The sequence below is a fragment of the Galeopterus variegatus genome, unplaced genomic scaffold, assembly GCF_000696425.1.
Source record: "Galeopterus variegatus unplaced genomic scaffold, G_variegatus-3.0.2 Scaffold206, whole genome shotgun sequence".
NCBI classification, from domain to species: Eukaryota; Metazoa; Chordata; class Mammalia; order Dermoptera; family Cynocephalidae; genus Galeopterus; species Galeopterus variegatus.
Genome location: NW_007726317.1, coordinates 459,599 through 473,783, shown reverse-complemented (window position 1 = coordinate 473,783; position 14,185 = coordinate 459,599). Strand labels below are relative to the sequence as shown.

The following is a 14,185-nucleotide window of genomic DNA, read 5'->3' as shown; positions in this document are numbered from 1 at the left end:
GTTAGAAATTCTGGTCCAGCCAACAGGAGTGAGATGGATAGGAATGAGATTTGGATGTGGAAGTCAAGCCTTAGCTTATAAGAAATCCTTGAGGGCTTGGTGGGAAGGGAGCACTTTGCCTAGGACAGGAGAGTGAGAAGACGTGAAGACAGAGGACTTACAGATACCTCCCATACGAGGAGCAGGTGGAGGATGCTCCAGAAAGATTAGGGTCCCAGAAGAGAGTTTCAGCAGGGACAGGCTAGATCAAAACTGGCAGATGCTATAACTGAGAAGAAGATTTTGGATTGGATAAGAACTCTGATTCTTAATATTAAATATCTTATCTTCTCCATGTTTAAAATGTATACATTTTCAGTCCACACAATAGTAGAGGGAAAAGTGTAATGATCCACCATGAGCCCATTATCCAACTTCAATTATTATCACTATTTTATCAATCTTCTTTTATCTCCTCACCTTTCTGGGGGAAGGAGAGAGAGATAGTATACTTTAAAGCAGTATCAGACTTACATCATTTCTCTCATATTTTAGTTTGCACTCATTCATAAGGACAACTAATTTTTACACAATGATAAGTCATTATTTCACCAAAGTTAAAAAAAAGTAAATCCTTGATATCTTCTAATAAAACCTCATTTCGTTTAAATAATGTGGAGTCCTTGAGAGCCACATTGGTGATGCTTTTAATCGCATAGAGATTATCTCTTACTCTAAAGGCCATTTGGGAAATGGGCAGAGTGTCATGAGGAAGATAATAAAATGCTCTCTGCAAAAGGGATGCTCTCCTATATGACACACGATGAGTTTAGAGGAGAGGCTCTGTTTAATTTTGTGTACACACTTATCCCCTGGGAATAGCAACAGAGATCTACAATTGGACTTTTTGTCTTTTGAGCATATGAATTAAACATGTATGCAAAGGTACTGCCACAGCTTTGCTGCCTCTGACCCACGTACCATCCAGCTGTTTATACTAGAGCAGCAGTCCTCAACCAGGACATACGGCCCTGCCTGGAAACACTTTTGATTGTCATGACCTTGGGGAAGGGGCTATTGCTGACTAGTGGGAAGAGGTAAGGACGCAGAGGTCAGCCCTCATAACAAAGATTTAACCTGTCCAAAATGCCAGCAGTGCCCTGGCTGAGAAACCCTGTGTTAGAGGAATAGCATATTCTAGAGGAGAACTGCTCTTTATCATCTTTTGTTACATCACATGTTTGTGCACCAAGTTGCAGGAAGGAATTTTTCTCTTTTCTTTGGAGACAGGTTAGTGTCCCTGTAGGCATTCTTCCTTTGATCATCTGTACCACCTCAGCTGGGTTTGGCCAGATCTTTGAACCTACCAAACTTCATTCCAGTTTTCCATTTTCTTTGTGTTCTTCGACTCTAGCAGAGCACAGACGTGATTTGGTTTCTTTGGGTAGAGATTTAAGATGAAGTGTACTTTCTCAAGACACGTTCCCTGGTCTAAGCAAAGTTCTCTCTCAGAAGGAGACGGTTGCTTGAGGGCACTAAACAAGCAGGTGAGGGTTTGTTTAATCAAAATGTGATCCGTATTTCTTCAGCCTGATTTGAAAATGAGCAGTCATTTGTAGTAATTAAGCAAAAAACATAATTAAATATTTTACCTTCTTTCTTTGTAGGAAATACAATTGGAGCATGCAAAGCAAGCCTTTGTGCAACGGGACAATGCCAGGACCGGAAGAGTCACAGCCATTGACTTCCGAGACATCATGGTCACCATCCGCCCCCATGTCTTGACACCTTTTGTAGAAGAATGTCTAGTAGCTGTAAGTTATAACTTGCCCCAGTGAATCAGTTTATTCTATTTGGTTTAAGCTCAGTAAATAAGGAATTGTAGAAACAATTCTTATCAGTTATGTAAAGTTTTTTCTGTTTAAAACACTAACATTTTCTTAATGTGATTGTATACATTACTAAACTTACAAACAATGAGTATGTTTTGGCTAGTTTTAGTGGGCAGGTTAATTTGTTATCTGAATAATATGGGACATCTTAGAGAAATGTATTATTAACTGGCTAAAGAAAAAAAGGAAAAACAAATTTGTGATCCCGTTTAATTTTGCTTTATATTTCGGGTATTTTAGATGCTGATCTTGGCTGATTTTGTTTATCTATTCTCCAAAGCTCCTCCCCCCTGCCCCACCCAAAGAAGAGAAGAAAAATAGTGCTCATGTACGTTGCTTGTTAGAGTAGTAAACAGGACAGAAACTCCAAGCCTTATATCCAGTCATTCATTCACCATGTGTATTGAGGCTACAATGGCACAGGTGATGGCATAGCCCTGGGATTTGTCATGGAGCTTCCATCCCGTGGGTGTCCTGCAACAGTCTGTGGTGGTGTTTCTCAAGCTTTGGTCATGAAACATCAAATTCACCAGGGATAAGCATTAAAAATACAGATTCCAAGGTCTCTTCTAGGCCTATGGTTCACCATCTATACGTGGTGAGGTCTTAGATCTAAATTGTAAAGGTTCTAGATGATTCTGATAATCACTTAAATTTGGGACCATTACCCAGTGGTAACTGTCCTTTTGTTAATCCCAGGGAAAAGGCTGAGTATTTTCACCATCATCTGGGTTTCCCACAATGCTCACCATAGGCAGGAAATCCTCAGGGTAGCATTTCGACTTTCTTTTTTTTCCCCTGGTGCCTTGTTCTGGAGACATGGCATTCTGACAAGACCTTTTCCTCTCTGGCACTGTGTTAACCTAACTCCTTTTCTTGGCCCCCCCTTCTCTACTCCATACTAAACTCTCATGTCAGCTATTTTAAATGATTACTAAGTGAAGATTTATGTGGTTGTTACCTTATAAAGAAGTGCTTTCCTAATAAAAATATTTTGCCTTGTTAAGGAAGAATAGAATTTGAAACCCCAAACTGAAGTTCATTCATAATGGACATGCTGTCTGTTTGCCTTGTCCCCCATGGAGAAATATGGTTTCTTAAAAATTACAATTATCAGAATTCTGATCATCAAAGCATATGACATCTCATAATTTTACCATAATGTGCTTGTTTGCTAGAAATCCCACCAATGTAAAGTCTGTACTTAAATGATTATTTATTGCTAGCTGTAAGTAACATGACAAGTTTTGATATTAATGTTAGATTGACCACTTCTCATAGTATGTTTGCATTGATATAGTTTTCCATGTATAAGCACATGCATGTGTGTAATATAGTTTTGCATGTATAGCCTTCAAGATATGCTCATTAGATGAAATAAACCAACTTATAAAGCATTTCCAATTGAAATTTGATCTCTGTAAATTACTCCTGATCCTGGTATAGTCCTACACATATATTTATTTAGTCTTCTAGGAGTTGTATGTGGAGAGAACAAGTTCTGGTCATGATTAGTTGCAGCTACTTCTAAAAATCATTTATAGATTTTTTTTTTAATGTAAAAGAAAAATACTTATGGTCATTTTTTCTTATACATGAATTCTGAATTACTTCTAAACTAGGATTAGATATACGTACTTCTGACTTCTTCATCTATAAATCTTTTATTTTTCTTTTTTTCCTATTTTTAACTTACTTGAGGCTGCTGGAGGTACCACATCCCATCAAGTTAGTTTCTCCTATTTTAATGGATTTAATTCGCTCCTTAACAACATGGAACTCATTAGAAAGATCTACAGCACTCTGGCTGGCAACAGGAAAGATGTAGAGGTGACTAAGGGTGAGTGAGAATATATCTGAAATCTTTTCTGCAGGTATCTTGGTGTATTATTAGGCAGAAGAAGGCAACCAGGAGTTTATATTATAGATTTTTCTATTCCATTGACACATATTAACCATTGTGTGTTCTCCATCCTTTGATCAGACAAACAAAAGCAAGCAAAACAATCTTCAAGTTTTAAATAAACTGAAGACAGCCTTTGAATGAGGAAAAAAATGTAAAGTTCTTAAATGTGTTCAAATCATGCTAGAATTTGAGCTGAACTGGCAGCCTCTAAAGTGACCATCAGAAGTATATGAGAGGCTGGCTGGTTGGCTCAGTTGGTTAGAGCACAGCCTTGTAACACCAAGGTCGAGGGTTCAGATCTCCATACCAGCCAACTACTCCCCCAAAAATAAATGAATAGAAGTATATGAGGAATTCCATAAATTTGTATTGGTGACAATGTAAGTTGATCTATAAACTTGGAATAAGATATTTTTTAGCATTTTAATTTTTTTTTAAAACAGTGAATTCCCTTAGGAATTTCATAGCTTCATTAATATAACCTATTGGGACCTTATGCATGTGAAGTTTCATAAATGCTTCCTTGTTTTCCCTCACCTGCAACTTGCATCCTGTGTCATTTATTCGAAGGCTTCAGATGGTGCCAAGCTTTTAAACTAAATGTTAAAATATTTTGCATACTCTTTCCAAATGAATGAAAGAACTGCAAAAATTCTTACCCTATTTGGTTTGACTTAAATTCTATGACTGATGACAATAAAGTTTTGTGACGTTCACTCATTCCAGTGCCTTAAGTTAATGCTGAATTTAGTGGCTATTCCTTCTTGAATCTCTCCCTTTTAACTCTTTTTCCATGCAGAGGAGTTTGTTCTGGCAGCTCAGAGATTTGGTCAAGTTACACCCATGGAAGTTGACATCTTGTTTCAGTTAGCAGATTTATATGAGCCAAGGGGGTAAGATGGCTTTTTTTTTTTTTAATTAGCTTAATAAAAGGTTAAGAGGTGGGGGTAGGCACAGGGCAGCAATCAGGAGGAAAAAAAGCCAAATTAAAGGTGAGGCTGAAATATGGGAAATGAAAAAAGGAACATTTTGAAATTCCATAATGCAAATTGTACTAAATTGGTGGTGTTATTGTTGCTTGTGTTTTTCTCTCCAGACGTATGACATTAGCAGACATTGAGCGAATCGCTCCTCTGGAAGAGGGAACTCTGCCCTTTCACTTGGCTGAGGCCCAGAGGCAGGTGAGCTAAGAGGGGCAGCCCTGGTTCCTGGGGTTTCTTTGGTATGTTACCTCAACCTCTTTCCACTTACAGTTACCTTTTTGGCATTACTGTCTGACTTATCATTTTTCCATTTTGTACTAAAAATCCAGACAATTTCCAAAAACTGAAAAATTACTTAGATGTTCTTCTGATGAACAGATATTTAGCATTTGTTTATCTCTTTCAAAAATAGGATGATTTCCTACCTGCACTGGAAGTCTAACACTGCAAGAACACGTAGAAGACCTTTCTTCTTTCTTCCCTAGATCTGGTGTTGAGAGATGTGGGGAAGGCGTCCTGTGTTGGTGTCCCTGTCCCCATCAGCAGTTGTGCACTGCCAAACGAAAGCCGGCTTTGCTGCCTGGAGAGGCACTTCGTCAGCGCATTGTCTAGCTGTCGTGCCTTCCGTTTTTCTCAAAATGAGATAATTTTGTTTAGTCTGGAGTCATAGTTGAAGGCTTTGAGACCTATTTTCTCTGTGAAAGGATTCATAAGTTAAGTGGAAACAATTTTAGGAATGCTAAATTTTATTTTCTGGTTAACAGAAACCAATCTCTTGAAGTTGAAGGAGTCAGAAACTTAAGACAGGGACCTCTTCATTTACCTCTTGCTCAGCCTTCTACAGATCAGGATTAGAGAAGAAAAGCCTTCATAGCGTGTGTTGTGCTTACACAGTGTTTGTAAAATAAATCCACTCACAGACAAGACAAGCGTCGTTTTTAGAAAAATACCTCCTTAGGCAAAGCCATCTCTGAATCCTGTGAGACTTAACAGTTTTTGGCACGGAGCTCTGGGTTTGTACAGAGACGCCAGTTTGACCACAATGGGTTGATGCAGGCTACATTTTTAGGACTGTCAGGCCTCGAGCCAGTACCCCCTCCTTTGAGCTCTTTCCCACCCTGAATGCAGCGGTGAGTTTTGTGTGCAGCATGGAAGTCAAAGTACTGGGTGTGTGCTCAGTAAATCCTAACGGGGCACCTCTGAAAAACCAGCTGGCCGTGGTTAAAAGAGGAAGCCGATTTCCCCGAGCGCGGGAGGAAGAGCTTCATGATCACGTGCGAGGTGGAAGCAGAGGTGTGCTCCCCTCCCTTTGATTTTAAACACTGCTTACGAGATGATTATCTCTTTGTCTGCAGGGCCACCAGCTATTGTAGAAATTTGAGGATTAAGAAAAGCAGAGAAGTTTTTTTTTTTTTAGATCTCTCCTACTCTCCGGCTGGCAATGGTATCTCCCACCGTTTTTCCTTTATGCCCTTTAGAGCTTTGGAGAGTTTATGTTGGGTGCTTGTTGATACTGGCCATGAAAGGGTTAGACTGGATTGATGAGATTTACAGCAGGAAATGATTGGCTGCTGCTTAGAGGTTTAGAGCAATTCACAACCGCCTCAGCCTCGCCTGGAATATGCTTTTTATTGCATGAGCCCTAGTGGGCCTGACAAATTCAAACAAGGGAGGTTATCCACCTGTGGGCACAGGGCTGCCTGTTCCAGCTCTGTGCAACACTCGTAGAGTTTATCCAGGACAGAGGGGTGAAGGAGTGGGAGGCTTCCTTGTCTCATTTCAAGAGCATGCTACATTTCTAGCTTCAGAAAAGTTAAATCTGAATACTCTTTCCAAATGCATGAGATGAATGAAAGAGCTGTAAAAATTCTTACCCTGTTTGGATTAACTTTTTGGATTCATTTATCTTTTAGATGAGGAATTAGTGGTAGTGGTAGGCTCCTTCCCCTCCACCCCCCATTATTTTCAGTGTATTTTTACTCATTTTGATGCCAGAACATTTCTAAGTATTGTGCATTTATATCCATATAAATAGTGCTTTTCTTTTGGATGTATCTGTCAAAATGAAGGTGCTGTTGATTTCCATCTATACAGGGATAGAGTTGGAAACAACCCATGGAATTGGCAGAAATATTTTACACTATTTCAGATGCCTATTTCTATGTAAAGCTATTCTCAGTGAAATGACTTTGAAGGAGATTCCAAATGATCTCATTGTATTAGAATTGTGTTATGTTGACAGCAACTAAAATTCAGTGGGTTGATAACTGGGGTTGGTGATTATTTTCATTGTTCGCTGATTTTAATTATTACGGATTTTGAAAAACAAATTTTACTGAATGTATTTATTCATTCAACAGGTATTTATTAAGCACTGACTATATGCCACCCTCATTTGACAACTCTGTGTGACATAAAATTACTATTTTATTTATTCAGGCAGAGAAGTACAATACTCTGAAATGTTTTGGCTTCAAAAACACTGTAAGGAAAATAGGTCAAAAGAACAACAAAACAACAACTTACTGACCTGAAGGATGAATTTAGAAAAATGGACAAAAAAGAGGAACAAAGTAACAATCAGCTGTAACACAACTACCTACTTATAGCCACTGTAAACATTTTGAATATCTCTGGATTGTGGGGATGCCAAAGTGTTAGTATATACACCCACAAATAATTTTAATTTAAAATGACATCATATTGTGTGGTCTTAAATTATTTTTAAATTACCATGAAATATTTCATTAAAAAGGTTAAAAAAATCATATAACAATTCCCTGTCTACCCACTATGCTCTTTTTACTCTTTCTTTTATAATACCTTATGAACATTTTTCTTAACATCAGATATTCATTTACAATATCATTTTTAATAGCACACTTTTATTAAAAGTGTTATAGTATTATTTTTTAGCCAGTTCTCCATTATTGGATGCTTAGACTATTTGCAGAATTTTTGCTCTTAAAAGAATACTGCTTTTTAACATTCTTGTAGGTTGACCCTTGTTTATTTGCATGATTATTTTCTAGCCTAACTTTTTATCAATAGAATTGTCGGGTCAGAGGTTATGTACTTTTTAAGTGTTTGGTGTATATTACCAAATTTTCCTCAGTTTATACTTGGTTTAATGACAGGTTTGAGAATGCCCTTTTTAATCAACTCTTGCCAGGTTGGGTATTGCCATTCAAAACAAAAACAAAAATACATACAAATGAAAAACCTGCCAATTTGATTGATGAAGAATGATGTCTCATTGATGTCTTTAAATTTACATTTCTTTGATCACTAATGAGAATTGAACATTAGAGAATAGGGTCACAACATTATTTTTGGTGAAGAATGGCTTTGATTATGTTCACATTTGATTTTAAGCATTAACAGCCCTAAAATCTTTTCATTAATAAGAACTTATGGAATCTAACCCTGTTTTCCTCTTTGACATTTTAGTTGTATGATGGATTTAGAATTCAATTAGTAATTTTTAAAAACAATGCGCTCATTTTTGTTCTGTCCCCTTTTCTGTCTCCCGGTTTCCTGCCCTCTGATTGCTGTGCACACAAAGCAGAAAGCCTCAGGTGATTCAGCTCGGCCAGTTCTCCTGCAAGTTGCAGAGTCAGCCTACAGGTTTGGTCTGGGTTCTGTTGCTGGAGGTTCGTCATGAATGAGTGCAAAAATTTTCACTTTTATTATTCCTCTTATCTTTTCTTTGATTTTCGACCTAGAAATGTTAAAAGACAAAGCCTTCTTTAGGCTTTCCCCAAGTCAGTTGCCAGTCTGTACCAATGAGCTGAGACATGAGCAAGGGGAACTTTTTTTCCGTAAGTGTATGTGATCAAGGATTTACAAATGGCATTTTTCTCTTACTGATCTGTAGACAGGCTCTCTAAAGACAGGTTAATAATGAGGTTAACTCTATTGATGTGCTTTTAATTTAAACTGTCTATGACATCTTTTTATCAGGGATACTTGAATGAAAATCCACAATTGTTAATTAAGGGTATAGAAAGGTAATACTGTTTTTAAATCTGTAATATGCAGAATTTGTTTTTTTCCCTCAGTCTTGTCTTTGACTTTAACCAACTCTTCCTTTCCTCCAGCTTACTTTAATTCCATCTGAAACATTGGTTTTGTTTAATTTCAGCTGTTGGAGCCACTGCCGTATATCCTATTGATCTTGTAAAAACTCGAATGCAAAACCAACGATCAACTGGCTCTTTTGTGGGAGAACTCATGTATAAAAACAGCTTTGACTGTTTTAAGAAAGTACTACGTTATGAAGGCTTCTTTGGATTGTATAGAGGTTAGTGCCATGTGTGAAACTCATGTAAGGTGAAGTAATAGTCAAAGGTTTGCTTTCCCATCTCTGAGTCTGAAATGAATTAGAGACTGCATTAAAATGGAAATACAGCAGATTCTCAATTATCCATGCTAATGGGAGTAGGCTGGTGGCATCTAGAGCATGGCTAATCAAAACAGCACATAATCTGAAAGCCATTTATATTGCTTTGTTGTATGTTTTATTTCTTAAAATAATAAATTATTTTAATAAAATTTTCAGTGAGTTTTTAAAAGGCTTATATTGTTTGTGTTCTGGAAGTACTACATTTACCAGCTAATAGGGAAAGGCATCCTGGGAATGGGACAAAGCCTAGTGGGTGGATTAATGATCCTCCTGGAATATACCACAAAAACATCTGTCCAGCAGGTATTCAAAGGTTCAGTGGAGTCCTCCTTTATCGCCTCTTTCTGACTTAAAGTTGCCCCGTCATCTGACTCTGTACCCAACGGAGTTGATTCACACACCACTCTCACCAGGTAATCCTTCTCCCTCCACCTGCTCCTTTAATCATCTGAGGTTCGTTAAGCAATGGTAACAGTAGCAGTGTGTGCCATCACTAATGGAAAAGACCCCACAGACCCTTACTGCTTGTCCATTGGCATTGGTCTTGGGAGATATGACTTGACTTCCCAACTTCTTGTGATTGCCTTCTACAAAGAGAAAAGAAGTGTGCTTGCATCAGTAAAAATATAGCATCACAAGGAGGTTCCAGCTGAGCCACTTTGCGATTTGGCATTTGCAAAGCTGACAGCATCTTCCCTCCGCTCCCCTGCTAGCGCCTGCTCTAGAAGAAAATAGTGTTTAGTACTCTGCTGAAGCAGACTGTGAAACTGGCTGCCACGTAAACCCATGCCTCTAGGCCTCTTCTGCCATCTGCTGACTCTAGTCTTCAAATTAAGAACCCAAGTTGAAAAGTAAAAAACATAAACCCTTCTTGAAACCTCTCACATTAGAGGCTGCAAAGTTTCAAACTCCAGAGAAGTTCCATTTTGCAGGTTCTGTTGTGTAGGTAGATAACTCCCATCAAAGGCCTTTTGATCTTTTCTCTGCCCTCTTTCCCTTACCCCCTACATCTCCTTACAATTTGGAAGGTCTTTGACCCCAGGTGATTGATGATGACCCTGCAGGGTCACTGCCTTCCATTTGAAATACTTGTCCCTTTTGGTGACAACAATCTTGCAAATGAAATGGCTCCCAAGTAGTACAAGGTTAATGTCACAATTCCTGCTTTGCAGTGAGTCAGGCAAAGGTGACCACCTTACCTATTCAGATGGGTGGTTTTTTGAAGGGAGAGCTTTGAGCCTCAAGTCTGGCCAGACGTCTGAGCCTTGGCATTGCTTCATAAACTACTTTTATGGGCTTTTCTTGGCATTGGATTAAATGTCAAGAGTGCCTTTAGATTGTGAGAACCCTCTCCAACACTGCTAAATGTCTTTAATTTGCTTGTGTTGACTCGGTTTGTTTTTAATTTTGAGTCCCTTCTCTTTCGTCTTTGCCCATACCTGGCAGGTCTTGATTCTTAGTTATATCTAGATTTCCCTTCTGTGACTTGTCCTTTTGACCCTAGCCATAGACAGAACAGCTTAAAGTATACCTTAGTACTGAGTGCTGAGCTAATGTGGGCCATCCCATAAACCTCTTGCCGTTTCAGTTATTGCAACTGTAGGATGGGAGCAACTGCTTCTAACTTCTAAGGGAAGGAGGAGTAAGCTGGCATATTAGATGGAGACAGAGGCCCATTCCAAACACAAAAGAGGAGGTGGCTCTTCCCCCTTTTCCTGGTTTAGAAATAGCCATTTATCTAACCTGCTCTGGGTGCCTGAACCCTAAGGGCGAGGGCTGGAGCTGTCTGTCAGGATCACAAGTAGAGTGTGAATATAAGATTAGTTCCAGGAGTCACCTATGTTTATTTCTCCCTGATTTCTTATCTTCTCTACTAGATTATTTTAAAACAAAAGACTTAATGTAAAATTTTTGTTTAGTTGCATGCTGTAATTTTGATCTTAAGAGCAAAAAGATGATTGACACTTCAGGTTAAAAAAAATAATGATTAACAATCTTGCCAAAAAAATGACTTACTCCTATTTTTCATTGATCAGGGACCAGTTCCCTTTAGTTACTTGCACATAATAATTGCATGTAACTGCATATTTGTAAAAGCTTATTATCGGGCAAGAGACAGATCAGATGAAAATGTAGGTAAATCGTGGGAGTCTATTATTATCAATAAAAAAATTGTAATGGAAATAAAAAAGACCTGAAGTATTTGAGACTCAGTATAACCTTTAGGTACATAGTCAAGATAGAGAATACCTGCGTTCAGTTCTTTTTAAATTTCTCAATAAATGTAATTTTATTGTTCAAAAATATTATTCTAGGGGAAAAGTAAGTTTAAATTTTGAAAATATAGAATTGCTGCTTCTGCTTTCACCTAGCAATATTTGAGAAGGTGTCATAGTACACCTCTAATTAATAAGCATGTTTCATAATATTGAGCATTTTTTGGTATTATGGAATTTTGCTTAATGTGTAATTTTTCTGCTTAACGTGTAATTTTTCTCCATCAAGCCATATACAATTGCTAACATTTCCTGAATAGGATAATTTGGGAATGTTGCATAAGTAAAGTCACATTCCTATTTTAGAATTACTTTTGTGTATACTTCTAAAAAGGTGCTTTTGCAGCATGTGTTCTTATTATAAGGTTAATAAGTATCTCTCTCTGTCACACTTTTTTTTTTTCTCTCTTATAACAGGAATACAGGAAGCTGTTTCTGTATTTAAAAGCAGTTCCCCATGGAACTAGAATTAAGGTTATTTTTAAGGAACTCTTTTAGCATTCCACCACAAGTTGTTTTGCTCCTGCCTTTCTCTGGCAGGTGCCGTCAGCTGCCAGCAGCCGCACGCAGCCGCACACAGCCCTGGAAGTTATCCGCTAGTAATCAGAGTGCTTGTTTGAACCACTGCCCCTTTGTCCCAAGTAGACTGATACCACAGCAGTAGGGATTGCTAGCCGTGTCTTCAGTAGACCTATGCCTCAGAGAGTCACGAAAAATTTTAATGCTGTGAGTTGGTTAGCTCTTACTCTCCACTTCTCTGTGTGGCTCCCTGTTTCTGCAAACCTTCTCTACTACTTTATAAGAGAATGACTAATTTTCCCAGTTTTTTTGTAATTTTTGACAGTCTGGCCCGCAGTCTAAGTCTGTCTGGATTAAGGGAAATAACACCTAGGATAACCCAGATTTCCCTGAAGTCACTTGTAAAAGTCTTCCTCTATTTATTCCATAGTCTGCAGAGTGAATTAATGTACTCAGGTGTTTGGAATCTTTAATTAATTACCCAACAGCTCCTTTGGTTTGAATGAACCACATGACCAAGTGAGTCAGTCATTGGCCTGCTATAGACTTGGCATATTGAAGAGAAACAATTGATTGGGTAATCATCTGTAATTAAATGCTCTTAGCTTTCCAGGAATAATTAATTTCTACTTTTAAACTTTGCTACACTCTCCTTTGTCAGATGTTTCAGGTGATGAAATGAGCAGCCTCAAAAACTGGAAAAGGTTTTGGGAGGACCTTGGGGAAAAGTTATATTCAAGAGAAAGCAGTGTCCATCAGATATACTTTTTAGAAGATTATTGTTTCTGTTGGTGGGAGAAGCCCTAAAGGAAATGTCCCAGAAAGAGAAATTAGATCATTTTATGCATTAAACTTAATTTGGAGCAGTACTTAATCTTTGAGATAATTGGCAAAAAATTTTTACCAGCCCATTGATCAAAGCTTGCAAAGTTTTAAATGTTTCTATTTCAAGTTGTCTGTGTAGTGCAAAGCAATCATCTTCCATCCTGGAATGTTCTCAAGGTGACATCTAGAGGATGTTGTGGTGATATCTCAGGAAGTTATTGATACATTTATATTCGGGAAGGAAGTTTTGTCAGGAAGCTACTTAATGCCAGGTCTCTTTCTTATGGCTGATAATGTAGAAGGGAGTATCCAAATTCTGTGGATTCACGGTGAGATTCTTTCTTCTTGCATAATTCTTGTGGATAAAAATAAATTTAAAAATTCTAGAACCAAAATAAAATGATTGAAATTCCCATGACTCTGTTTTTCATTACTTAAGAACACATGCATCTTGGTTGCATCACTTGGTTAATCTGTGAACTGTACGGAGTCATGGGTGTCCATTGGGTAGGTTTCAGTCTTATTTTCTTGTCCGATCTCTGCACATTTTTATTCTCGGGCATTAAGCTTTGAAATGATTGAAAGGCAGATATTTAGTTATAAGAAACCAAACAAGAATGAGCAAAAGATTTGGACAGTTTATGCATTGGATGATAAAGTCTCTAGAAATCTACAGTTGACCTATCTGTAGTAAACATGGGGCATTATTATCTGAGACACTTAACAGAAACTTGAAGGTAGATGAGAGCTTTGTTAGAGATTTGAAAGGACTGGATGAGAACACTGATAAACTTAGAAAAGTAGGAAGGATGACAACAAGATGGAATTATACATATCCTAGAAAAGAGAAAGTTAATAAGTGACTCAGTTCCAGGCCTCAAGAATGATCAATTATAACCAGTTACTGTCGTTGCTGATACTGAACATGGAAAACAGATGAAACCTCAGCCGTTGGGAAATAGTATAGGTAGAAGAAAAGATAACTAGGGCCCTGAAAGTTGTCACCTACTAGAGTGAAAAACTGGAAGAGAGAATATGATCCTTCTTCCCAGCAATCTTCACTTCTAGAAAGCCCCCAAATAGAGGGATCAGGGGAACTGAATTTTTTCTAGACCATAACCAAGTATCATTTATCTTATGTTTTAGTAAGTCTCCAAGGGCATCCTGAGCCACAGCTGTGATAACAGACAGTACTTGAGATTTTGAGTAAAACATGTAACCCTGATAAATAAGCACTTATATCTTCTTTTCTGCCCTCGTCCTCTGCCATTTCTCCAGCTCCACCTTGGGGTAGCAGCACAAAGAGCCTGTGGAGAACTGGATTGAAATGAGGGCTTTGAAAGGGGGTAGTGTCGTTGACAAGGTGGACCTGCCTCGTGCCCGGGGGCAACATGAGTTGA

At 38.1% G+C, this 14,185-nt stretch overlaps 1 protein-coding gene across 1 annotated transcript in view; it reads left to right on the top strand.

Moving 5' to 3' along the window:
* Nucleotides 1–14,185, top strand: part of SLC25A13 (solute carrier family 25 (aspartate/glutamate carrier), member 13) — a 159,143-nt gene that overhangs the window by 73,795 nt on the left and 71,163 nt on the right. Inside the window, exons 5-10 of the mRNA XM_008565821.1 lie at nucleotides 1,647–1,793; nucleotides 3,573–3,711; nucleotides 4,577–4,670; nucleotides 4,874–4,958; nucleotides 8,329–8,413; nucleotides 8,905–9,063. Coding sequence (XP_008564043.1) covers nucleotides 1,647–1,793; nucleotides 3,573–3,711; nucleotides 4,577–4,670; nucleotides 4,874–4,958; nucleotides 8,329–8,413; nucleotides 8,905–9,063 — 709 coding nt within the window. The remainder of the gene's footprint in view (nucleotides 1–1,646; nucleotides 1,794–3,572; nucleotides 3,712–4,576; nucleotides 4,671–4,873; nucleotides 4,959–8,328; nucleotides 8,414–8,904; nucleotides 9,064–14,185) is intronic.